At 39.0% G+C, this 20361-nt stretch overlaps 1 protein-coding gene across 2 annotated transcripts in view; it reads left to right on the top strand.

Annotated features, from left to right (window-relative positions):
- Window positions 1–13034, top strand: part of sntb1 (syntrophin, basic 1) — a 40214-nt gene extending 27180 nt beyond the window's left edge. The window contains exons 7-9 of one of the 2 annotated variants that reach the window (XM_008432223.2): window positions 832–1028; window positions 8157–8386; window positions 10729–13034. In XM_008432223.2, coding sequence (XP_008430445.2) covers window positions 832–1028; window positions 8157–8386; window positions 10729–10821 — 520 coding nt within the window. In that variant the 3' untranslated portion in view covers window positions 10822–13034. Of the gene's footprint in view, window positions 1–831; window positions 1029–1150; window positions 2243–8156; window positions 8387–10728 lie in introns of those variants that run through there. The other variant, XM_017309742.1, reaches the window with a different exon arrangement.
- Window positions 13035–20361: the final 7327 nt, after the last annotated feature.

Raw genomic sequence — 20361 nt, 5'->3', positions numbered from 1 at the left:
ATATATAAAATATCCACAAGACTTTGGAAAAAATACTCTGCAAGCTGATGAGAAACAAATGTGCAACATGTTGGAACTTGTGCCTCCCATTAAATCAACATGGTGTGAGTGTGACGTTCTACGACTGCTTTACTAATTCAGCACCAAAATGAGTCGGATCCATGAATTCAGCACGATACCAGAAAAAAGCAGTCGACCAGCGACTCCAGGTTTGGAAACATGTGCAGGTATCAGTTCAATAACTTTAAGCTTAAACTCTTGCTTTCAGTAGCAGGACAATGATCAAAAGAAACACTAGTAAGTTTACCTCTGAGTGGCTCATAAAACAAATAAAATGAAGGTTTTTGAAATAACCTTGTCAAAGTTCAGATATTATTCTACTTTAGATGTTGTAGTGTAACCTGAAGCAAGTCATTCAGGCGTGAAACCCTCTGATGTGGCTAAGTCAAGAAGACTCTGCAAAGAAGAGCAGAAGAAAATATCTTCTGAGTAAAGTAAAGGGCTCACCACAGAAGCCCGGTGACAGTTGTTGTTCGGTTTTAGGTTTGAGGACAGTTACTGTTTCTCACAAGGTCAGGATGGTTTGGATTTTTTTTGGCCTTGACATAATGAGGATGTAATTTCAGAAAATTACAGTGTTGAATGATCTGAAACATGTCAGTTTGACAAAAAACTCTTAAAAGCAACATCAGCATGCGTTGCACATATTAGCATATTAGATGAATAAATAACTTACTGATACTAAAATGGTATTCATTAAATCTTTGTTTTAAGCTTGTTTAAAAAATCTATATCCAATATGTCTGATTTTAACAAGTGTCATTCTTGCAGTCTGGTCCACTCTGGTCCTGACCGGGGGTCGCCGTGTTCTGGCACTGAGCTGTTTTTTGCCACTCGGACTGGCACGCGTCTCGGCATCGAAACTCACCTTTTCCGGACTGAGACCACAAAGGATTTGTCCATGTGGACGAGACACATTGTCAACGGCTGTCATGCGTCGGCTGAGATGATCAAAGAAGTCACAACAAGTGAGTTTTAGTACATTCACTGTCATAAAACACTCACACAAATAGACACTTTAGACAAGAGAAAGACAGAAAAAGCATAAAGGATGGGAAGAGCAAGGTGAACTGTCCTGGTCACTTTACAGGTTTCTGCAACACTTCCTCAGATTGGTTCTGGCGTCTAGTGACACAAGCGCTTCCAGAGAGATTTAGGAGTCTGCGGTGGAAACCACTGCCTTGGGTCAAGCAAACCTGGAGTCGCTGCATAAAGCAATATGTGTACATGTGAGAACAGACTCCCACATCCTCTGAGATAGAAGAGCCTCTTTGATATAAGACGACAGCCATATGGAAGATGTAGACAAAGCACTTGCTATTTATAGCAAGGAATTGTGTGTGCAAATGTGTGCATTTGCATTGAATATGTGTTGTTTAGGGGGATCGGAGTAAAAACCCCCCTCTTTCATGGCCTCCATCTTTCTTAAAGCACAAAATGTCCTGGGAAATGCTCCTTTCCCCTGAGTCCTCCTCAAGTTTCCATGTGCCAAATTAAGCTTCACCCCAGACTCTATCTGTGAAATTGTGTGCATCCAAACCCCATATGATACACACAATAGTTCATCTGTCATTTACCTTCAAATTCCTGTTAAACTCAGCCACAGCCTGTCTCAGCCCACTGTCCCTGGTCTTCAGTAGTTGGCAGGTTGTTAAAGGGAAAGTAAAGGTTACGTTTACAGTGTAAACTAAAAGTCACAAGTTGCTCGGCATCAAAAGATAGAGTCGAACAGTCTTCATGACCTTGATGCAATCAAGCTGGTAGTTCTGTGGGAGAGTGTGTTCCGGTGTTTGTGGACACTGTTTGATTGGCGTGTTTCTAGTCTCCTGGCTCTGTGCTCTATCTCTCTCACTCTCAATGTTAATAAGATATGTAATCAGTAAAATGATCTGCAGCAACCTTTGGTCGACTGTTTTTATTCGGTTTCTACTGCAAACACAGTAAAGTGATGTTTTATTGCTTTTAAAGTTGACAGAGCAATTATTTCCTTATGATATGCATCTGTCATGAGGTCTGTGCTAGAAAACATCTTTCTGAGTCCCTGTTAAATATGCTTCAATACTCCATATGTCTCTAATAATCACTGCATACACTAAACATTGTGGTTAATTGACCTACCACTATGTTTAGTGTATGTTAATCTTTTTGGTTTAGCTTAAGCAATGTTAGCCTTTCTGCAGGTAGGCATGTTTCTAAAAACATGGTGTATATGAAGGGTGGTCCTTGGTAAGTGAGGCGATGAAGTATGTACAATTTATTATTAAAACATATATATATATATATATATATATATANNTCATATCATTTTTTTTTTTTCAGATCCTCACCATAAGATCTTCAGGCTGTTTAAACTTTGGCTGCTTTTACAACAATTTTCAGTTCATTCTTTGCTCGCTTACTAATTGTTTGTGTTTTAATAATAAATTGTATTTTTTGTGCATGTATCATTTTTAAACCAGTTAGACTTTCAAGTCCAATAAGACTCGAGAAAACTTTCCAAAAAAATTTGGATAATTGTTGATGCAGATTACAAGAAGTTCTTGTTTCCCTGGAGCAAAATACAAAGAAATTAGGGCTGGTTTAAAACGCTTTTTCTATTGCAGTATTTTTACCAAACGTATTCACCGACTCACCCGGATCATTGCATGTGGGTGTTTTACTCACTTCCCTTTAAACAGGTGTATGAAATGCATCACCAAGGCATACAGGCTGGTCCTACAAATATTTGCACATGAACTTGCTTTCTCACAAGAGCTCAGTGAATTCCAGTGAACGCCTGCTTCCTTCAACACAAAAAGTGAATCTAGGTTTAGCCGTTGCCAGGAGAAAAGTACTTGAATGGGTAGGCAGATATATTGGACCTTAATGGATTACTTCTGACAATACATTTTACACTAGAGTAAAGTAGTATTTTACTTAATCCTCTCGGAGATTTTGGAAGCAACAGTTTTCCAAAAGTATCTCCAGCATGTCAGTGTTAAAGACCAACAACTCATGAGAAATTGGACCAGTTAAATATTTTATAACAGAAGTTTTTCTTGTTATTTAATGGGACCATTTTGATTTGACGACATAATGTAAAATTTATGAGGTTAAAAAAAATTGAAATCCTCAGAAAATTGAGAACTTTCCCTCAGAGCATCATTGTGACGCTCTAAGATTCAGGCATGTTTTTACCTGACATCATTTTATGTTTAGAGAGATTATACTCATACTATAGTCTTAATCTAACATTATATCATTCATCAAATGTTTGGCCGACAACATCACGTACCTTTAAAAAGCTAGGATAAGCTAAACTGTAGTTGAAAAATTATCCTAAAAATTATTTGTCGTTAAAAATGCTAGCTAATTAAATAGCTTCATAAAAAAGTATTTGCCTTTGCCACACCTTAGCTTTTCATTTAAACTGAGTTTCATAAAGAAACACCAGTTTCTCAGTCGGGTCGTGCAGGTAGGAAAGTAATTTTACAGTTCCCCGTGAAGGAGTGTGACATTGCATACAAAATACATTCACTCGTGTTTTAAGCACTTACCAGGCGTCATCCCGCTGACCTTGTCGGCTTCTTTATAGAACATCCTAAACTCTGATGCTTTATTCATTGTCAGGGCTCACAGTGAAGATTTGCTCTGAAGATAGATTAATTCTTAGTCACTCAACAGGCGGTTAGACGTTCTTTGGGGATGTTAAAGGGGAAGTGAATTTGTACGGCTCCGAAATCAAGTTTCACTTGACCTTCTGGCGTATCTTATTTTGTGATAATAATGCTGACAATTTCAGCAAACAGCAGGCGTGTTCTGTTTAATAGATATTCCGCTTCAAATGAAAAATGTTTTCGAAAACACTTTCTTTTTGTATTAGAAAGTCTTGTTTACTGTGTTTCAGATTTAAAATCCAAGAAGAACGCACCTGAAGTCAAATGTTGCAGTTTTCTGAGCAGAAAAGAAAAAAAGGAGGAAGCAGCTTGATTTCCTAGTTCCATCAACACAGAATTAGATTTAATGAATGACTGGCTTAGTGTAAACTGGGGGGGAAAACTAGGGAATCATTGTATTTTTTTGGTTTGTTTTACTCATAATTCTGCATAATATTGATGTGCTTTAAAGGAGTGGGTCAGAACTCTGTTAGGTCATGATAAAGAGTTATGAGCAGTAAATATCTTTATTTATTTTAGTGTTTTAATTTAGAATTAAACTATACAAGTCCGTCTGAACCAAGAGACTAAAGAGAACTTCTATAGTTTTGGAATAAAACTATGGATTATTTAAAAATGTCCTTTAAATAATGCATCTGTTTGTATTGGTGTTTTTTTTTATATAATAAAACTAATATTGAATTGCATTAATAATATAAGGGTGGTGTAACGGACAAGATTTCATGTTTATTATTTTCTTTTTAAAAGTACTTGCTGCTTATGTCCGAATATCTCCTCAAAAATCATGAACTATTCCTTTAAGCTACCCAAACCTTTAAGCCAACAATATAGAGATGCTTTTTTTTGCGGTTTTGCTCACAAAAGGTTTGAGACATGCCTCTATTCTAAGTTGAAGATGTAAAGATTTGCTTAAAGTCAGCAATCCTTCATCTCTGGCTTCTTGAACTTCTCATTAAAGTGTTTGTCAGAGTGAAGTCTGCAAAACTTGTTTAATTGCTTTTGGGGTCACCGGGGTGGTCTTGGTGAACAGGTAAACAGCATAATGACTTGAAGCTCTTTAAAAATCAAATTAACTCAGCGGTGGTGGAAAACTAATCTATTAACCTGCTGTGACACTTGAAGTCGTGTGCACCTTCGAAATCTCAGGTACTTTTCGATCCCAACGACCTATAAGTTCAAGATAAAAGTCTGAAAAACAGATTTTGTCCTTTAGTAACCTTTTAGTTGAAAGACCAGAAGTGGTCTCAGAAGTAGTGTATCTGCTCTCTCCTACTGTCCGGTGTTACCCTGATTTATTCCCTCACTCTGTTATCACTCTCTGATCCTCCATCGTTCCTTGTCTCCTACACTCAATGTCAGAAAAGGGGTCTTTGTTGCAGCCTGAAAAGCCCCTTTATGCGAGCGCGTATTCTGATGGGAAACCCTGCTTTCCCTGCCGAACAACGTGCTCAGATAGAAGAGTACAGTTTCAGGTCTAAAATTCAGCAAAGACCGGCACTCTTTCATCCATTTGAAGCCCCTTTTATGCCTGTAGAGGTGCGATGGCTCTGCCACGCCGTTCATTAGATTTATATTACGCTGTTATTTTGCATAATGTTACCATTTGATTAGGTATCTGTGCTCTGGCTGTAGAGGTCTGACTATTTGAAGGAAAGTCTGATAAACCTCAGTGGTCAGCCAGATTAAGTTGTTGAAATACTTTAGTGATTAAAAAATGGTTCCCTTGGCAAATGACATAAAGAGGACAATGTATGACAATGCAAGCTTTTACAAAGTACCCTTTGAGAAGCTGGTGGAGAGAAACCCAAGATGTTTGACCCCAGTCAGACAGTTTGAAGGCAGTGTTACAAAATACTGAGGAAATATATGTAAACTTTAAAGGTTTTTACTGCTGTAATTTGAGGTGTCCCTCAGACGAATTAAATTTTGAGTGTATGTGCTTTCTTGAGGTTAGATTCCATAAATACAGTATATTTATTATACTTTTGTGAAGATGACACGCAGAACAGTGTTCTTGTTCTGATGACCCCACGCCGGTTAAAAGTTATTTGAACTGCATTAAATAACTGAAAAAAATAAAAAAGACGGATCGCATGTAAATTTTAAACAAAACGATGGTAAAGTGGAAACGGTCATCTGGGGACCTTGTTGAACCTTGAATGCCACATCATTTTCTCTTCAGACACAAGCCAGAAATTTAGAAGTTATTTTACATTTAGTTTAACATACGACTTAGCTATTTTTTTTAATTTTTTTTAATCGGAAACATTTCAGCACTCAGCCAGCTCTTCTCACTAATATTGACAGGAAGAGGAGTATTAGTTAATTAGTTGCCTGAAAGTTAATGCATTTTTCTTTGCTTGGAATCAGCCCACTTATGTTATTTTGACTGCAACCAATTAAAAATTCTGGAGCCGGATTCCCGACTGGAACCAGGAAGAGACAGACTGCATTGGCTCAACTCAAATGTGCAACAGCCCCTCTTAGGAATAGCTTTTCAAATTATTTTTTACGGTTTGTCATCAAAATGTCTCCAAAGCTGCATGTTTAACACTGGGCTTTTGCTATAGCACCCCCATCCTTGTGGATCAGCCTCCAACTGTCGAAAGTGAATCTTGTAATAATGCATTTAGGGGTTCATTGTACACCTCTTTTTGCCAACTTTTTTTTTTATTTTGCTTTAAATTTTCTCTGTAAACAAAGTTGATTCGGAAAATTCCTACATTCAGGTTTTGATTGGTGGATTGTTTTTCAGTGGACAACTGCTGCTACTGTAAGTGGCAATCAGCTCACCAGCAGTGATTGTAATTGCGAATAAGTGCATGAACATGCTTATAAAGCGATGCCCCTGCTAATCCATGAAGTCCATCACAACATTGCTACATTTGTTAATCTTATACAAACCCAGAAAATGAATTCAACATGCATTGTTATGGTTTTGTGAAAATAACAACCTGTTAATAGTCAGAGACAGCCTGCAAGGGAAAACTTTCCTCAGACATGCACACGCATGAGGAAACAAACATGCATTCATGCATTGAAATGATAATCACTAGCACATAACAATATTTCAGTTTCTTTATGTTATTTCAGGTAACTTTTTTTTGTAACCAGTAGTATGGGCTGCACACCTTTATTGCCACATATATAAGCACACTTAGATACCCTCCTCTGCACACAGAGACACATGCACACACACTCATCTTTCTCTGGCTTTCAGCAAACACTGGAGAGATAACAACTCCTCTCGCTTGTTGTCTCTTTGTCAAACAAACTCACAGCTTGGTAGATCAGATGTCACTGAGATGGGAGCTTACTGTACGCTGTAAATAAACTTCTCGGCATGTCTCCTCAATGTCTGCCATTGTCAGGGCGTGAGTACTCAGCTGTTTTTGACAAATAAAAGAACTTGTCCCACGGTGGCGCTGTGCAGGGAGGAGACAAAGACGACGGAGGCTACACTTAAAAAGAGCGAGTTGATGAAGATGGCGGGCTTCACTCGGCTTTCAGGCGAGACGCCTGCTGTGAGGAGAGGAGAGCGAGCTGGAAATAAGTGGCAAGAAATGGTGTAAATCTGAGAAATTGCGCTCTCTGTTTATGGCGAGATCTTCAACAGGAGAGCAATGGGTGTCACTGAAATGTTGCAACCCTGAGGTGGATTCGTGAAGCAAACATGTGAGATGCATTAATTAGAGGAAAGATGATGCGTGTACTGTGCTTTGCGGACGTTTTCACATCCATTGAAGTTTTCTATGATTTGTCTCATTATAACAACAGGTTTTTGGGGACGTTGCTGTGATAATAATGCAGAGCAGTGTGTAATTGTAAGGCGGAAAGAAAATAATATATGATTCTGACATTTTCTTGTCTTTTTTTTTGACAAATATAAATCTGAAAAGCATGGCATGCAGATGTTATTATTTTTTGTTGGATTACATTTAAGATGCTATCTGTACACACACCTCTGAATATAACAGTCTTACTTTAAAGCATGACAGTGGCAGCCTTGAGCAAATGTCCCTGAAAGAAAAGTGGATGGTGGATGGAGATGTTGGAGGCTGCGAAATAATTAAGCAGGTTCACCTTCAAGCAGGACAAAAACCTCTGAACATACAGAGAGCTGTAATAGAATGATTTAGATCAGTGCATCTGTGTTAGAATGGCCTAATCAAATTTGTGGGAATGCTTGACAAAATTTGCCCCTTATCATCTGTTGGCAGACATAACGCCTTGAAAATACAAGTCTGTGCATAATTAATCTACATAATGTTACATATGCTATAAATGCTTCACTTAGTTAAATAAAATAACTTTTCAATAAAATTCTAATTTATTGAACACAACTGTATTGGGAATGATTCCTGTTTCTGCTATTCTTACATTACAGAGAAGATGTATTCATTAGCATCCTAAATAGTTACAATATTCTCCGTTTCTCAGGTTGCTTGTACCAGAGTCAGGAGTGCCGGCTGGTGATTCACTACGAGAAGGGCTTCTCTGTGCTAGCTGACCCAAAAGTAGGAGACGGGGAGGACGGCGAGGAGAGAGTAATTGACACATCGGTCAAGCCCCAAGTGCTCCTCTCCTACCCCTTTGAAAAACTAAAACTGTCCGCGGACGACGGCGTACGCATGCTCCTTCTGGACTTTGGAGGGAAGGAGGGAGAGATTGTAAGTTCCCAAGAGCTTTGATTTGACATTGAAGATGCATCAGAAAACAGTTGAACTCTTATGCTTGTGTTCTACTAAAACCAAATGGGATGAATAAAATCAGCCTCTTCTGAGGGGAAAAAATATCCCTTTTTAGTCAATTTAATAGATTAACTATCTTTTTTTTTTGTAATTGTGTCCGTGTGACCTCTTTGGCGCCTTTATGACACACAGAAACACACGTGCCAGCTATGCGCACGATGCACTCTGCCACCATTGTTGCGGCCGGCACAGTATGAAAGACATCCATAATGCTGTCTGTTCCATCTATGAATGAATGAGAACCAGCCACTTGGCAGCAGCCTGGGACGGGGAGGACGTCACATGAGCGAAAGGCTGTCGTATTTCATGCATCGCCCCTGTCAGTTTAAATATGGCTATTGGTCCCCTGAAAAACGATGAAAATGCAGACATTTTCATCAAAGAAAGGCCCCCGAACACCCCGGACAGAATGTGAAAAGTGGACATGTCTGGAGAAAAGAGGACACTTGATCACCCTTTAGATTTAGAGGTTTATGTACTACTTCTTGATAGACTTGCTTCAGCTAGCATCTTTACAAGGTCTCTGTTCTGAGACTGATAACACAGAAGCCGTCCTTCTTGAAAAGTAGTGTTTACGCTGCTAAATTGTAGCCAAAGATGAACCACTTTTTTATAAGTTGAATTATCAAAATTTTCCCATGACATCATTCAAGGAAGCAGCATGTTTGAGATTTTGCCCTAAAATCCATTTACAGGTTAGTATTCAAATATTCAAAATTAAGACAATTAAGCAATTAGAAATAATTGTGGTGATCCTGACTGTGAAACAGGAACTGCTTTATTGTATTTAAATGTCGGTTATTCAGCAAAACAGAAGAATATATAGTCTCCTTATACAGTATATGTTAAGTATCTGGCTCCAACTACGTGCACTGCGTATTACCTTTATCTTTAAAATATCAAATTATTATACATACCACAAGCAGAGGGAATCGTGTGGAGATTAATTACGAGTAAATGCAAACCAAGAAGTAACCGATGCTCCACCAAAGTTAATAAAAACCCAATTACTGTCTCAGAAAAAAAAAAGCTTCACTGCTACACAGCATTCCTACGTGTCCTTTCCATCGTAGCATTTCAGATTGAAAAATAAATGTAAATTTATTAAACTAGAATTAAATATCAATTAACCAGAGCTGCGATAAAAGTAATGACTTCAGAGCGTGCGGTGGTGTTTTTACCAACGTGCTGCTGAGGCATTCACTGCCTCACACCAAAAAAAAACAGAACAACTCATTCTGTCTCTAAGTGGGGGGGCCTCTTCCGAATAAAGCGAGAAACAATCTGCGGTGTAAAGTGTACATGACAAGAAGAAGCAAGGAAGTAAGTGCTGCTAAAAGTAAATTACAGCACTTCGTTAGGAAATAACACCTGGAATGAACACGGCAGTATTTCAGGCGCAGGTTTTCCTAGAAAATAGCCTGTCACCGACTGTAAGACTTTTAATCTGTTTGCTGCTCTCAGCGGCTCTCTGAATAAAGTGCAGCTGCCCTATGGGAGCAAAGTAATCAGGTTTTATCAATGTAATGAGCTAAGTTTCTTTGTTCACCGTGTTTACCACAAATTTGTTAACATCTAGTTGGTTATTTATCTAACTTTTTTTTTACTTCATCTACCAAGAGGCCTGCTGCTTTATTATTCTTAACTTGTCGCTGTGTAGTGGATGAAAAGTCACTCTGAAAACTGCAATATGGTCTCCCTGAGCTCCTTAGATTGAAAAAATTGGAAGCTGAAGTGATGTATTAATGCTTCAGACTGTAACAACAGTCCTTATATACAATACTCAGACAGAAACGCTCAGTTCTGACTGCTCTCCTTATGCTCAAGGCAAATAAGCAGAGACTTCTAAGCACTGATTCAAAACCCTCTCTTGGCTACTTGAGCATAACAGATTTCGTCGTCTGTATCATTTCTGAATCCAAGCACAGTTTCAGACAAGCTTCGATAAACAATCCCTTGTGGATTGTGGACGCAGCTGACAGCTCGTTAGCTCAATGTGTGAAAGTCAGCTGTGTGAGTTTTTTTCACTGTTTACTATAGTTTTCAACTTGGCAGGAACTGTGTGCATGTCTAATTTATCAGGCTACCCTGATCTATCCAATCAGGGAATCGTGAAGTAACACGTACATGGGGCATGTTCAGTGATTTTTTTAGCACACAGTAAATCTTTCTCTGTCTTGTAGCATTTCTTTGTTTTGTTGTTGTTGTCTTTTTGTCCTCTTCTTGATTATTAAATTTTAATTTAATTTTTCTGCTTCCAGCAACTGGATCTTCACTCATGTCCAAAACCGATTGTCTTCATCCTCCACTCTTTCCTGTCCGCCAAGATCTCCCGTCTGGGTCTGGTGGCCTGATCCGGGGACTCTCAAACTCCTGTGAAAACGAACCCATCTTGTTTCTACATCTGGCCACAGCTCACGTGCGGCACTCCACCTCAAGCTGCTTTATTTGGAAACCCAAGCTGAATGAATGTAGCTTTTACCTGTAATTTGAGCTTTTTGGGGGGTTCTGTGTCTTAGCAGGTGCCTGAAACTGGTTATTTTTCAGACATATGTTGGGGCGGGGTGAATGACCCCCTGTCAGGGCTCCAGGAACTTGAATGTCGGTTGAAGAACCGGAGAGGAAAATGTGAACTGGACTTGAAGCAGGTGGATGACGTATATTGATGTACCAACAAACTCACAAGAGAACATCGGGCATTACTGTCACGTCCAGGATGGGAAGGACTGGCCACACGTAGCAGGATGGAGATGAATTAACTTTTAATTCAATCAAAATGTAACAGCAACCTGCCTTCCATTTACCAATTATATAATTTATTTACCATCAACTCTGAAAGGACATTCCTAATTTCACTTGTCATCCGTCTTCCTCATACATGACACGGCGTGGAGAAACTTTGCACATTAGTCTTTATTAGAGTCCCCCCGGGATGTCTCGTTATCCGTGTCTGCATTCATCATCCAGACTGGGGAGGGGGGCACGTTTTCCCACAAAATGACGGCTCACTGAAATTTAAACTGTCACTGTATTCTTTTAACGGCTCGCTCATGATGACCGTCCCATGTTTTTAAGGTATTTCAGCATGACAGTTGCACATGAAGGTTGAAGACCTGATGGGCCTGAAGAGACAGAGGATTGATTTTTTTTTTTTTTTTTTCCCTGCGTCGCATAAAACACTAGAGAGAATTTTTGGAATAGTTTAGCCAAAGGTAAAGGTAAATGTTATATTTTTTAGGCAAATGACCATTATCAACTTCTCACAGCCTTACATAAATAATTGATTTATGGTAATCTATATCTATTATAGAAATAATTTATTTTTTAAAATCACTTTTCTTATACCAGATCCTGAGGTTAGATGCGTAACATTTTAGGGGAATAACAGCACATTACATATTACGTTGTGCATCAGAACTGCAGTTTTAAAAAAAAAGTTAAATTATGCTTAACAGAATTTTCACTTATTTCTATCCCTGCAATAAGTACTTTTTCATGCTCCGCCTTTGCCGAGAAAAGACAAATTTGTCTTTTTACCCAAGCTGCCAAAACTTCGACTTTGCTGTCCAGAACATTTCTTACTTCACAAGAACTTAAAATCAGGACTCCTGGTCCGTTACCAGATCCCTGGTTAAAATCTGGTCATGGAAAACGCTGATTATTTCTCAAAATGCTGAAATATGCCATTTTCTCCGGTCTGATCCAATATGATGATGATGTTGTTTAGTGCTTCTGATGTTATCTCAGAGCGAACCATTCATCTTTCCCAGGACTGACGACAGTTGCGCTGTCGCAGCTTCGCATTCATCAAGATTTTAATTGCTATTTGTTATTTGATTGATCGGCAATATTTGTAACAGAGATAAAACTCATTAAAAACAGTGCAGCAAGCATCACATCCAGCATCATTAATACAGGAAGGAGGCATAACAGTTCTGGGTCCTGTTTTAGTCCCACAGCAGCTGTGCAGGTCATTATTCTTTCCACATCTGTGGACTGATGCATCAGTCTGACAAAGCCACCTGCCAGGTTTCCTCTCCATCTTGCAGAAACTGGAGAGGGAAAAAAATGGTTTACTTTTAAATAAATTAACCAGACAACACAGTTTGAGCATAAGTAGCAATAAAGCTTCTTTGATGGTTATATCCTATGCCCAGCCTTCTGCAAAGACACACTGCACACACACGTACACTGTATAAAGTGATATATGCATTACAATCCTACCACACTGTTGAGAAAGCTATATGTTTTGTTGTTGTAAAGATTTGTAACACTGATGGATCCAGCACTTGTTGATAATGTAAAGTGGAGACGAGCTCTCTGAGGGGAAAAAAAGCTGCTTTCATATGTAGATCTCTGATGCCTTCGGCAGCTACTGTACTGTCACTCAGAATGATGATGCTCACTTTTTAATTCAGACGTTGCACATCAATCCTGTGATAAACAACAGTTGATTAGTTGTTTTTATTGTCTTCAGCTGTGATTGATTATTTTTCATCAGCAGCAAACACAGATCACCTCCTCTGTCATAAAGATGTAAATTAAATCTGTTTGCTAATGACACTGACTCTTGCGTTTGATTTTTGACTCTTGCAAAAGCATTAATTTCCTTTAAGCTTTTTCACAGTTTGTCTCGGCGTAAAAACGGGGTGTGTTTGTGCCTGCTTTGCTCATTTTTCATGAATGATCAAGTTTGATTAGATTGGATGGAAAGCTCTTATAAACATCAGTTTGCAAGTTTGCGACAAATTTTCAATTAGATTTAGTTCCTGAACTTTGATTGGGCCACCTGAATTTTGCTTGCATCTGCTTTGTAGCTCTGGCCATACATCACGTTTTGAGCTGTTGTCCAACTGGAAGGTAAACCTCTATGCTGGACTCGAGTCCTCTGTGGCCGGTAACAGGTTTTGTTTTCAGGAATGCTCTCTGTCTTTTTTTAAGAGTAGCATTTCCTCTATATGCTTTTATTGAAGAAGTGAAAAGTAGTCATCCCAAAAATGACTCAAGAGTACAAAAACATAGTCCCTATGGGATCAGCTGAATTGCTATGTAGAGACTCGTAACCACCTGAGCCTCCATGACCAGAGGGCCGCTTTTCCAGAAGTCTCTCATTAACAAACTGTGCATGTGTCAGTGTCTGCATTTTTTCCCTAATTGAGTGAAATAACTGCAGGTTACTTCACTGTACTTACTTCAGTGCAGTAACCACTTCACTGAATACTCCACTACCTGGCGGAGTATCCATAAATTGTACTCAAGTAAGAGTAGCTATTTTCAAAATTTTACTCAAGTAGAAGCAATGGGTTTCTTGCCATTTCATTTCTGCAGTGAAATTAAATTTCGTGGTTGTAAAGTCACAAAATGTGAAAAAAATTAAAATGGTAATAAAAAATAAAAATTTGTCCCACTGTTACGGAAAAAAATAAAAGGGTCCAAATGATGTCAATTCCTTACAGAAAACTGTTCACGGTATCTTTTGTGAGGCACAAACAAGCAGTATTGCATTTTGGGAGCAGCTGAAATCATGGAGATGTGCTAAATTACAAGCTCTTGGTGACAGTTCAGTTGGAGTCGGAGGAGACTTTATGTAGGTTCCTCAGCAGAAAGAATCCATGCGGCGTTCAAGTTGTAGGCAGCACTTAGCACAGCCATAACTCGTGACATTGTTAGCTCGCCTCCAAGGTAATGAGTTGGCATCCTTACCCACAGTCTCACAGACAGATGGATGGCTGCATTAATGGCTGCATTAATGTTAATGAGGTCGAGAGGTTTTAGACCTCAACACTGTAGTAATTCTTAAAACAGTTTAAAGCTTGACATTCCTCACTGTCATATTGCCCTCCTACTCATATTTCTTCTCATTTCTCCTTTTTTTTTTTTTTTTGCTGGCAGGCTGTTATTGAGTCGAGTCAGACCCTAAATATCAGCAGGTAGTCACTGTTGCATCATGTGATAGAGACAAACAACATTTTCCAGGAGAATTTTCCCACATAGTCGTGTCATTTGCACACCTAAGCATGCATAAAAATTGCATGAAAGCTTTGTCTGCAACCTGATTTAGAGAAATGACGAGGACTATCAGTGTTTCAGAGAATCTGTGATAATTGTTGAAAATGTATGTTGCTGTGGATGCAGCGCAGCTACTTCTCCCATACAAACAATTCTACTAAAGTTGTTTTGTATGGATCCAAACTGAATGGCCAGCTGCTCTCTTGGCCCCATCTGTTTTTGCATTTCTCTGATGTTGTAGATACTCATAAACTCCATGCTGTGTGTGCTTACATTTTATAACAATTATAGTTTTCACCTGTGCTGTTCAAAAACGCTGCCAATCTGAATAAGACACAGACAATATGCTTTGGTCTTGGACTAAACTATTGTACTATGATTACAGTTTGTTTTTCAAAGACATTTTTTTGTAAAACTTTTTTAAAAAATGTCTCAAAAACAAAAAAGAAGTTCAATTTTTTTCTTATCTCTTCTCATTTATCTGATATGCATTTCCTGAGTAGAGAGGGAAAGGTTCACCTTGGGTAATATTCATGCAACAACTGCAACAATTTCTAAAAATATCAAAACAAGAATAATTTGTTTCAATGGGCTTCTCTCGATTTAACACTGGCAAAACATACTTTTAGTAGAATCAGGGGATAAAGAGTAGCACAATGAAAAAGTTCACACTAAGAAACAGCAAAAAGGGCAAACTGGAAAAAATTGCATTTTCTGCAAAAATGTAGTGTGAATGCTGTAAGCTGAACATTTTTAGTGAAAATTTTAGAAACATTCGACGTAAACTACAAAGGAATTGCAGAAATGTAAGAAAAAGGAAGAAGAAGCAGCAGAATAAAGCAGAAGCCTTTATTCTGCTACAAATACAAAAACAAAACTGTAATAGGAGTGAAAATTTTCAGTCAATGAAATAATTCCACCGAAAGAGTATTCATGCAGAACATTGTTTACGAAGCTAAACTATAAGCTCACGACAGTTTATAAGTTAAATGAGCTAAAAAAGCAAAGACTAGCTGATGTACTGATAGTCTCAGTGTTAGAACTAGCATCTTGACCTACAGTAACTCTATGCAGTGTGAAAAAAAATCACATGTAAAAAATCAGCAAAAGCTAAAAGAATAATGGTAGCACCTGGGCTTGACTTTTCACACTGCACACTCCATCCAGTATGAAAAGTCCCACAAATGTAATAAGAAACATTGCAAACATAAAACAGTTTACAAACTTCTTACAAAGCAAAAGTCTTTGCATACATGTTGAAGATTATAAACAGTAAGAAAAATTATTTTTAGCTCATCACGGGTAGAGCAGCTTATTTGCTGAAAGATGTTAGCTACAGAGCTAATGTTAGATAAATATCAGAATGATTTGAAGGGTTAGACTGGGAACCCTCAGAGTTAGTTAGTCAGTCAGTGTTTTTTCCCCCCCCCCAAAGACTGAGCATAATGTGAGCAGAAACATGAAGAGAAACTTTGTGAATTTTCTAAAAAAAGGAAAGAAAGAAAGAAAAGAAACACCTGGAATAAACAGTAGTTGAAGGATATGACTACATTTTAAACTTTAAGTGTCATTTCCAGCTGAAAGTACATGGAAGTAGTTAACCATGAAAGAGCGCAAAGCTTTTAGCAAATTTTTTTCAGAAATTATGGGATGTTCTATTTGTTTCAATGGGGTAAAAGATGATCACAGAAAGTTGCATATTTCCTAAACTGACAAAGATGTCAATATCTAAAGACATAGCCATAATGTCCTGAATGAGCAGATATGGTAAAAGATAAATAGTTGAAATAGCAGAAAGTTAGGTTGAAAAAAAGGAGGAGCTCAAGATTCACACCAACAAACTACAACATGGAAAGTTTAAATGATGATAAAATAAAATTGCATTTCTCACAAGGACAAGATTTATTACTGGTTTAAATTTAAAAAAAGCAAGTAACCTAAAATATTTCCCCCATTTCCTGAATGGTGATGTGTTTGCTCATAACTCATGGAGTAGTTATTAATCAACTTGTGGTGAGATGTCAAATCCTAACCACAGTTAAAATGTGCATGTTTGTGCATTCCAGTGTGCATGAACCTTGATTCCCACTGCTTTCAAAAGATCGAACACGGAAGAGAAGATAAAGATATGAAACATTTCATTTAAGCTCCTGACTGAGAGTGATTTTTGGATTAAAAGTGATGTATTTTTGTTTTAACCGCCAACATCCAGGGAATGCAGTACGGCCACCTCAGAAATTTTAAGTTAAACTATGCTGTTTGTTTAACTTGCACAGTGGTTGCACAGTGGTTGCACAGTGGCGCAGTTGGTAGAGCTGTTGCCTTGCAGCAAGAAGGCTCTGGGTTCGATTCCCAGCCCAGGTCTTTCTGCATGGAGTTTGCATGTTCTCCCTGTGCATGCGTGGGTTTTCTCCGGGTACTCCGGTTTCCTCCCACAGTCCAAAAACATGACTGTTAGGTTAATTGGGAACGTTAGCTGGAGATGGGCACCAGCAACCCTCCCGACCCCACTGAGGGACAAGGGTGCTGGAAAATGGATGGATGCTGTTTGTTTTTCTTTGTTTTTATTTTTTTTTTTGCTACCTGAAAACGTTTTCACAGCAAAGTTATGTTTTTGATCAAGTAGGTTTCTCTAATAAGTAATTTTCTAATCAGAATTTGCACAGGAGGAAACCAGATGAACAAACAGTGTTGACTGTTTCCATTCACACTCAGCTGGAAAAAAAAATCTGATTTTAGTACAGAGCTGCACCTTTTATCTTTAATATGTGGCACAGACTGTTCTTTCAAGCTAAATTTGCATTTAAATGTTTACATACGACATTGTGCGGAATATAAACGCACACTAGAATTTCTTTAAAATTATACTCTTCTTGATCCCAATGACATGTTTGTGGTTGCAATGTGACGATATAATAAATAAAGTCAAAGGCATACTTTAGCTTTTTAAATGTATAAAATATATTGAATCTGTAAGCAAAGGGAGATGTACGGCTTCAGAGCGTGTGGTGTTCACAGTCGGAGTGGACCGATCACATTTAACTTCACTTTGGTCATGAGTGATTAACACTCTGTGTGGTGGGAAAAAGCCCAGATAAATTTCATATTTCTAAAATCTTGGATGAAAATGCGAGTGAATTGTCTGATGATACATTAGCATTCAAGCAGTAAATAGCTGGAGTGGAAAACCTTGGCTCAGCTGTCGGCTGCACCACAGGCTCTAAAAGTTTGATTGATTTCCCCAAACTTGATGGATTTCCAAGAGGACAGAGAAGTGTATAATTATTTCCCATCATTTCAGAATATGCTCATTCTTCTTGTACGTAGAAGCGGTTTTCCATATTTCACAGCTTAGACTCTCACTCGACAACAAATGAATGTCTGAGACAAATACAGGATTCAGTCTCTGCTCCCTATTTGGTTATTTGCTTTATATGTTGCTTTGCAACTATTATGAACCTTGATCTTTTCCCCACATTCTCATATTTTAAAAATGAACTTGTATTTGCTGTAGTTACACCAGTGCTGTTTAGGCAAAAAAACTAAAGTTAAGCAAATGACTGTATGTCATTGTAAATTGTATTTGGTAGATCAACCCAAATTATGAATTGAGAGAAAAACATCTTTTAATAAAATTTTCAGAAAAGTTTACTTTGCACCTCTCACTTTACACCAGTTTTGCACTTCTAGACAATGAAGTTGGTGCTCTTTCCTTTTTGCAAATAACTGGAACAAGAACCATTTACACCAATATAATTTTTTTAGAAGTTCTTATTGGCTCTAATAGCCATCATTTGAGAGTGGTTAGACTGGAAAGAAGGTAACAAAAGAGGGGAAAGACATGCAGTAAAGGACATTACACTTTAATACACTAAACTCATCCTTACATAAACACTTACCAGTTTTCTTGTCCCTGCTGAAGTAAAGTAGGATGCTGCCACCATGGCACATCTTTAAACTGATGGTGTTCAAGGTGTCCAAAACCTTCTTACATGTGGACAAAAATGTTCCATTTCACCTGGCCAGAGCTTTGTTCCCTACATGGCTTGGAGCGAACTTTAAATGGGACTTCAGTTTTCTTCTTGCCGCTCTTGCAGGTTTGTGGAATGCATGGCTAATAGTTGTTCTCTCAGCAGATTCTCCCACCTGAGCTGTAGATCTCTGCAGCTCCCCCAGAGTTACTGTGGCCCTTTTGGTTGCTTCTCTGACGAACGCTCTCCTTGCCCATTCGTTGTTCTTCTTAATGCAGTTTGCTGAACCTTCACAGAACAGCTGGACTGATACTGAGATTAAATTTCCCTCCGCTGGACTCGATCTGCCGTTGAAGTTACTTTTTGTCATTTTATGTGTCAAGAAGTAAAAGTAATTGAAAACAAACGCATGCCACACTTTTCAGAATCGTAGTTTTAAAACAAAATTGAAATACCACGTATCCCTTCCACTTCGCTACAACGTTGTGTTGGTCTATCCCAGTGATTCCCAAACCTTTTCTCCTGGGCCCCCCCAGTGGTTTCCAAACATTTTCTGGGCCCCCCTTATGGATTACAAATAGCTGTCTAGTTGAACGACTTGTGCGAGCAGGGGAGGGGGGGGATAGACTTTTTTGGGGGGCAAAATGAATGTACATAGCTGAACATAGACAAAATCAGTAGCCTACAGCCTACTTGTTAAGCTTATTCAGCTTATTGATAACCCGTTAGTAAGTCGCCATCTTTCTTGAAGCAAAATATGGTGTGACGCTAACCAACCAATTGGGTAAGTTGTAGCCTGGTCAGTGGCGCAAAGAGTGGATATGCAGCGCATACAACGTATAGGGGTGCAGCACCAGAGGGGGCGTCAAAACCCCGTCTGGAGGGGGCGGTGCACCGATGATGCGTTCCCATTCGCGCCTTACGCTCCTTCACCTCGCGCACATAACGAGGTAAATGTAGCAAGTTTTACCTTTCACCCATCGTCGTCCCGGGGGTGGGGAGGGAGCGATTGTATCTTATCTATGCTCCTTCACTCTGGGGGGAAGTGGCGCCGAATTATGTTTTCGCATCCACCTGAATAATATGTAGTTGTGCCCCTGACTACCACCAGGGATAGAACTAAAATGTGCAGGACGCCGGCCCTCGAGGACCGACTTTGGGCACCCCTGCCCTACTATATCAAATTGACAGAGGAATAACAGAGTTGGCCATTCTAAGGTAAAAACCCAGCGCATACACCGTTCAGATTTGTTTTTTATTCATCCAGACAGCTTCCCGCGCCCCCCCTGCAATGGCACGGCGCCCCCCCCCTAGGGGACGCGCCCCACAGTTTGGGAACCTCTGGTCTATCCACTGAAATCTCATTGAAATAAATTAAAGTTTGCAGTTGTCATTTGACAAAATGAGAAAATGTTCTCTCTCTTCTATATCTATATCAAAATTCTATCCTAGAAAACGTTAATCGTATGTTAGTTCACAGCATGGCGAACTCTTGAAAGTTCTGCTTTCCTCTCCTGTTCTCAGCAGAAGTTTCCTGTCTTTAAACAGCCCCTCCTCACATGTGCTCTGATTGATATCTGACCTCAGACGCTCTGACTGAGGTTTCAAGCACGTTTCTTAAGTGACTGTGTGTGAACAATAAATGAATGAGACAAAGGCACACATTGTGGGCAGCAAAGGAGACAAAAACTGGGTCATTTCACACGGCCCCTGTTGTTATCGGCTCATGGAGAAGACTATGAGTGATCTTCCCAGCAGCGCTCACACGTAGGAGGACACAGTAGCACAAAAGTAGCGGACAAGACAGAGACGTGCTTGTCAGGTAACGTCGTCAGTACAACTGGTGAGGAAAAAGTTTTAATTTACAGAAAACATTGAGAAAGTGAGTCGGTTATGCTAGTCTAACTGTTGCTA

This window comes from Poecilia reticulata, linkage group LG16 (assembly GCF_000633615.1).
Source record: "Poecilia reticulata strain Guanapo linkage group LG16, Guppy_female_1.0+MT, whole genome shotgun sequence".
Taxonomy (NCBI): Eukaryota; Metazoa; Chordata; class Actinopteri; order Cyprinodontiformes; family Poeciliidae; genus Poecilia; species Poecilia reticulata.
Note: the sequence above shows the minus strand (reverse complement) of the source record. Positions and strands in the feature narration are given on the sequence as shown.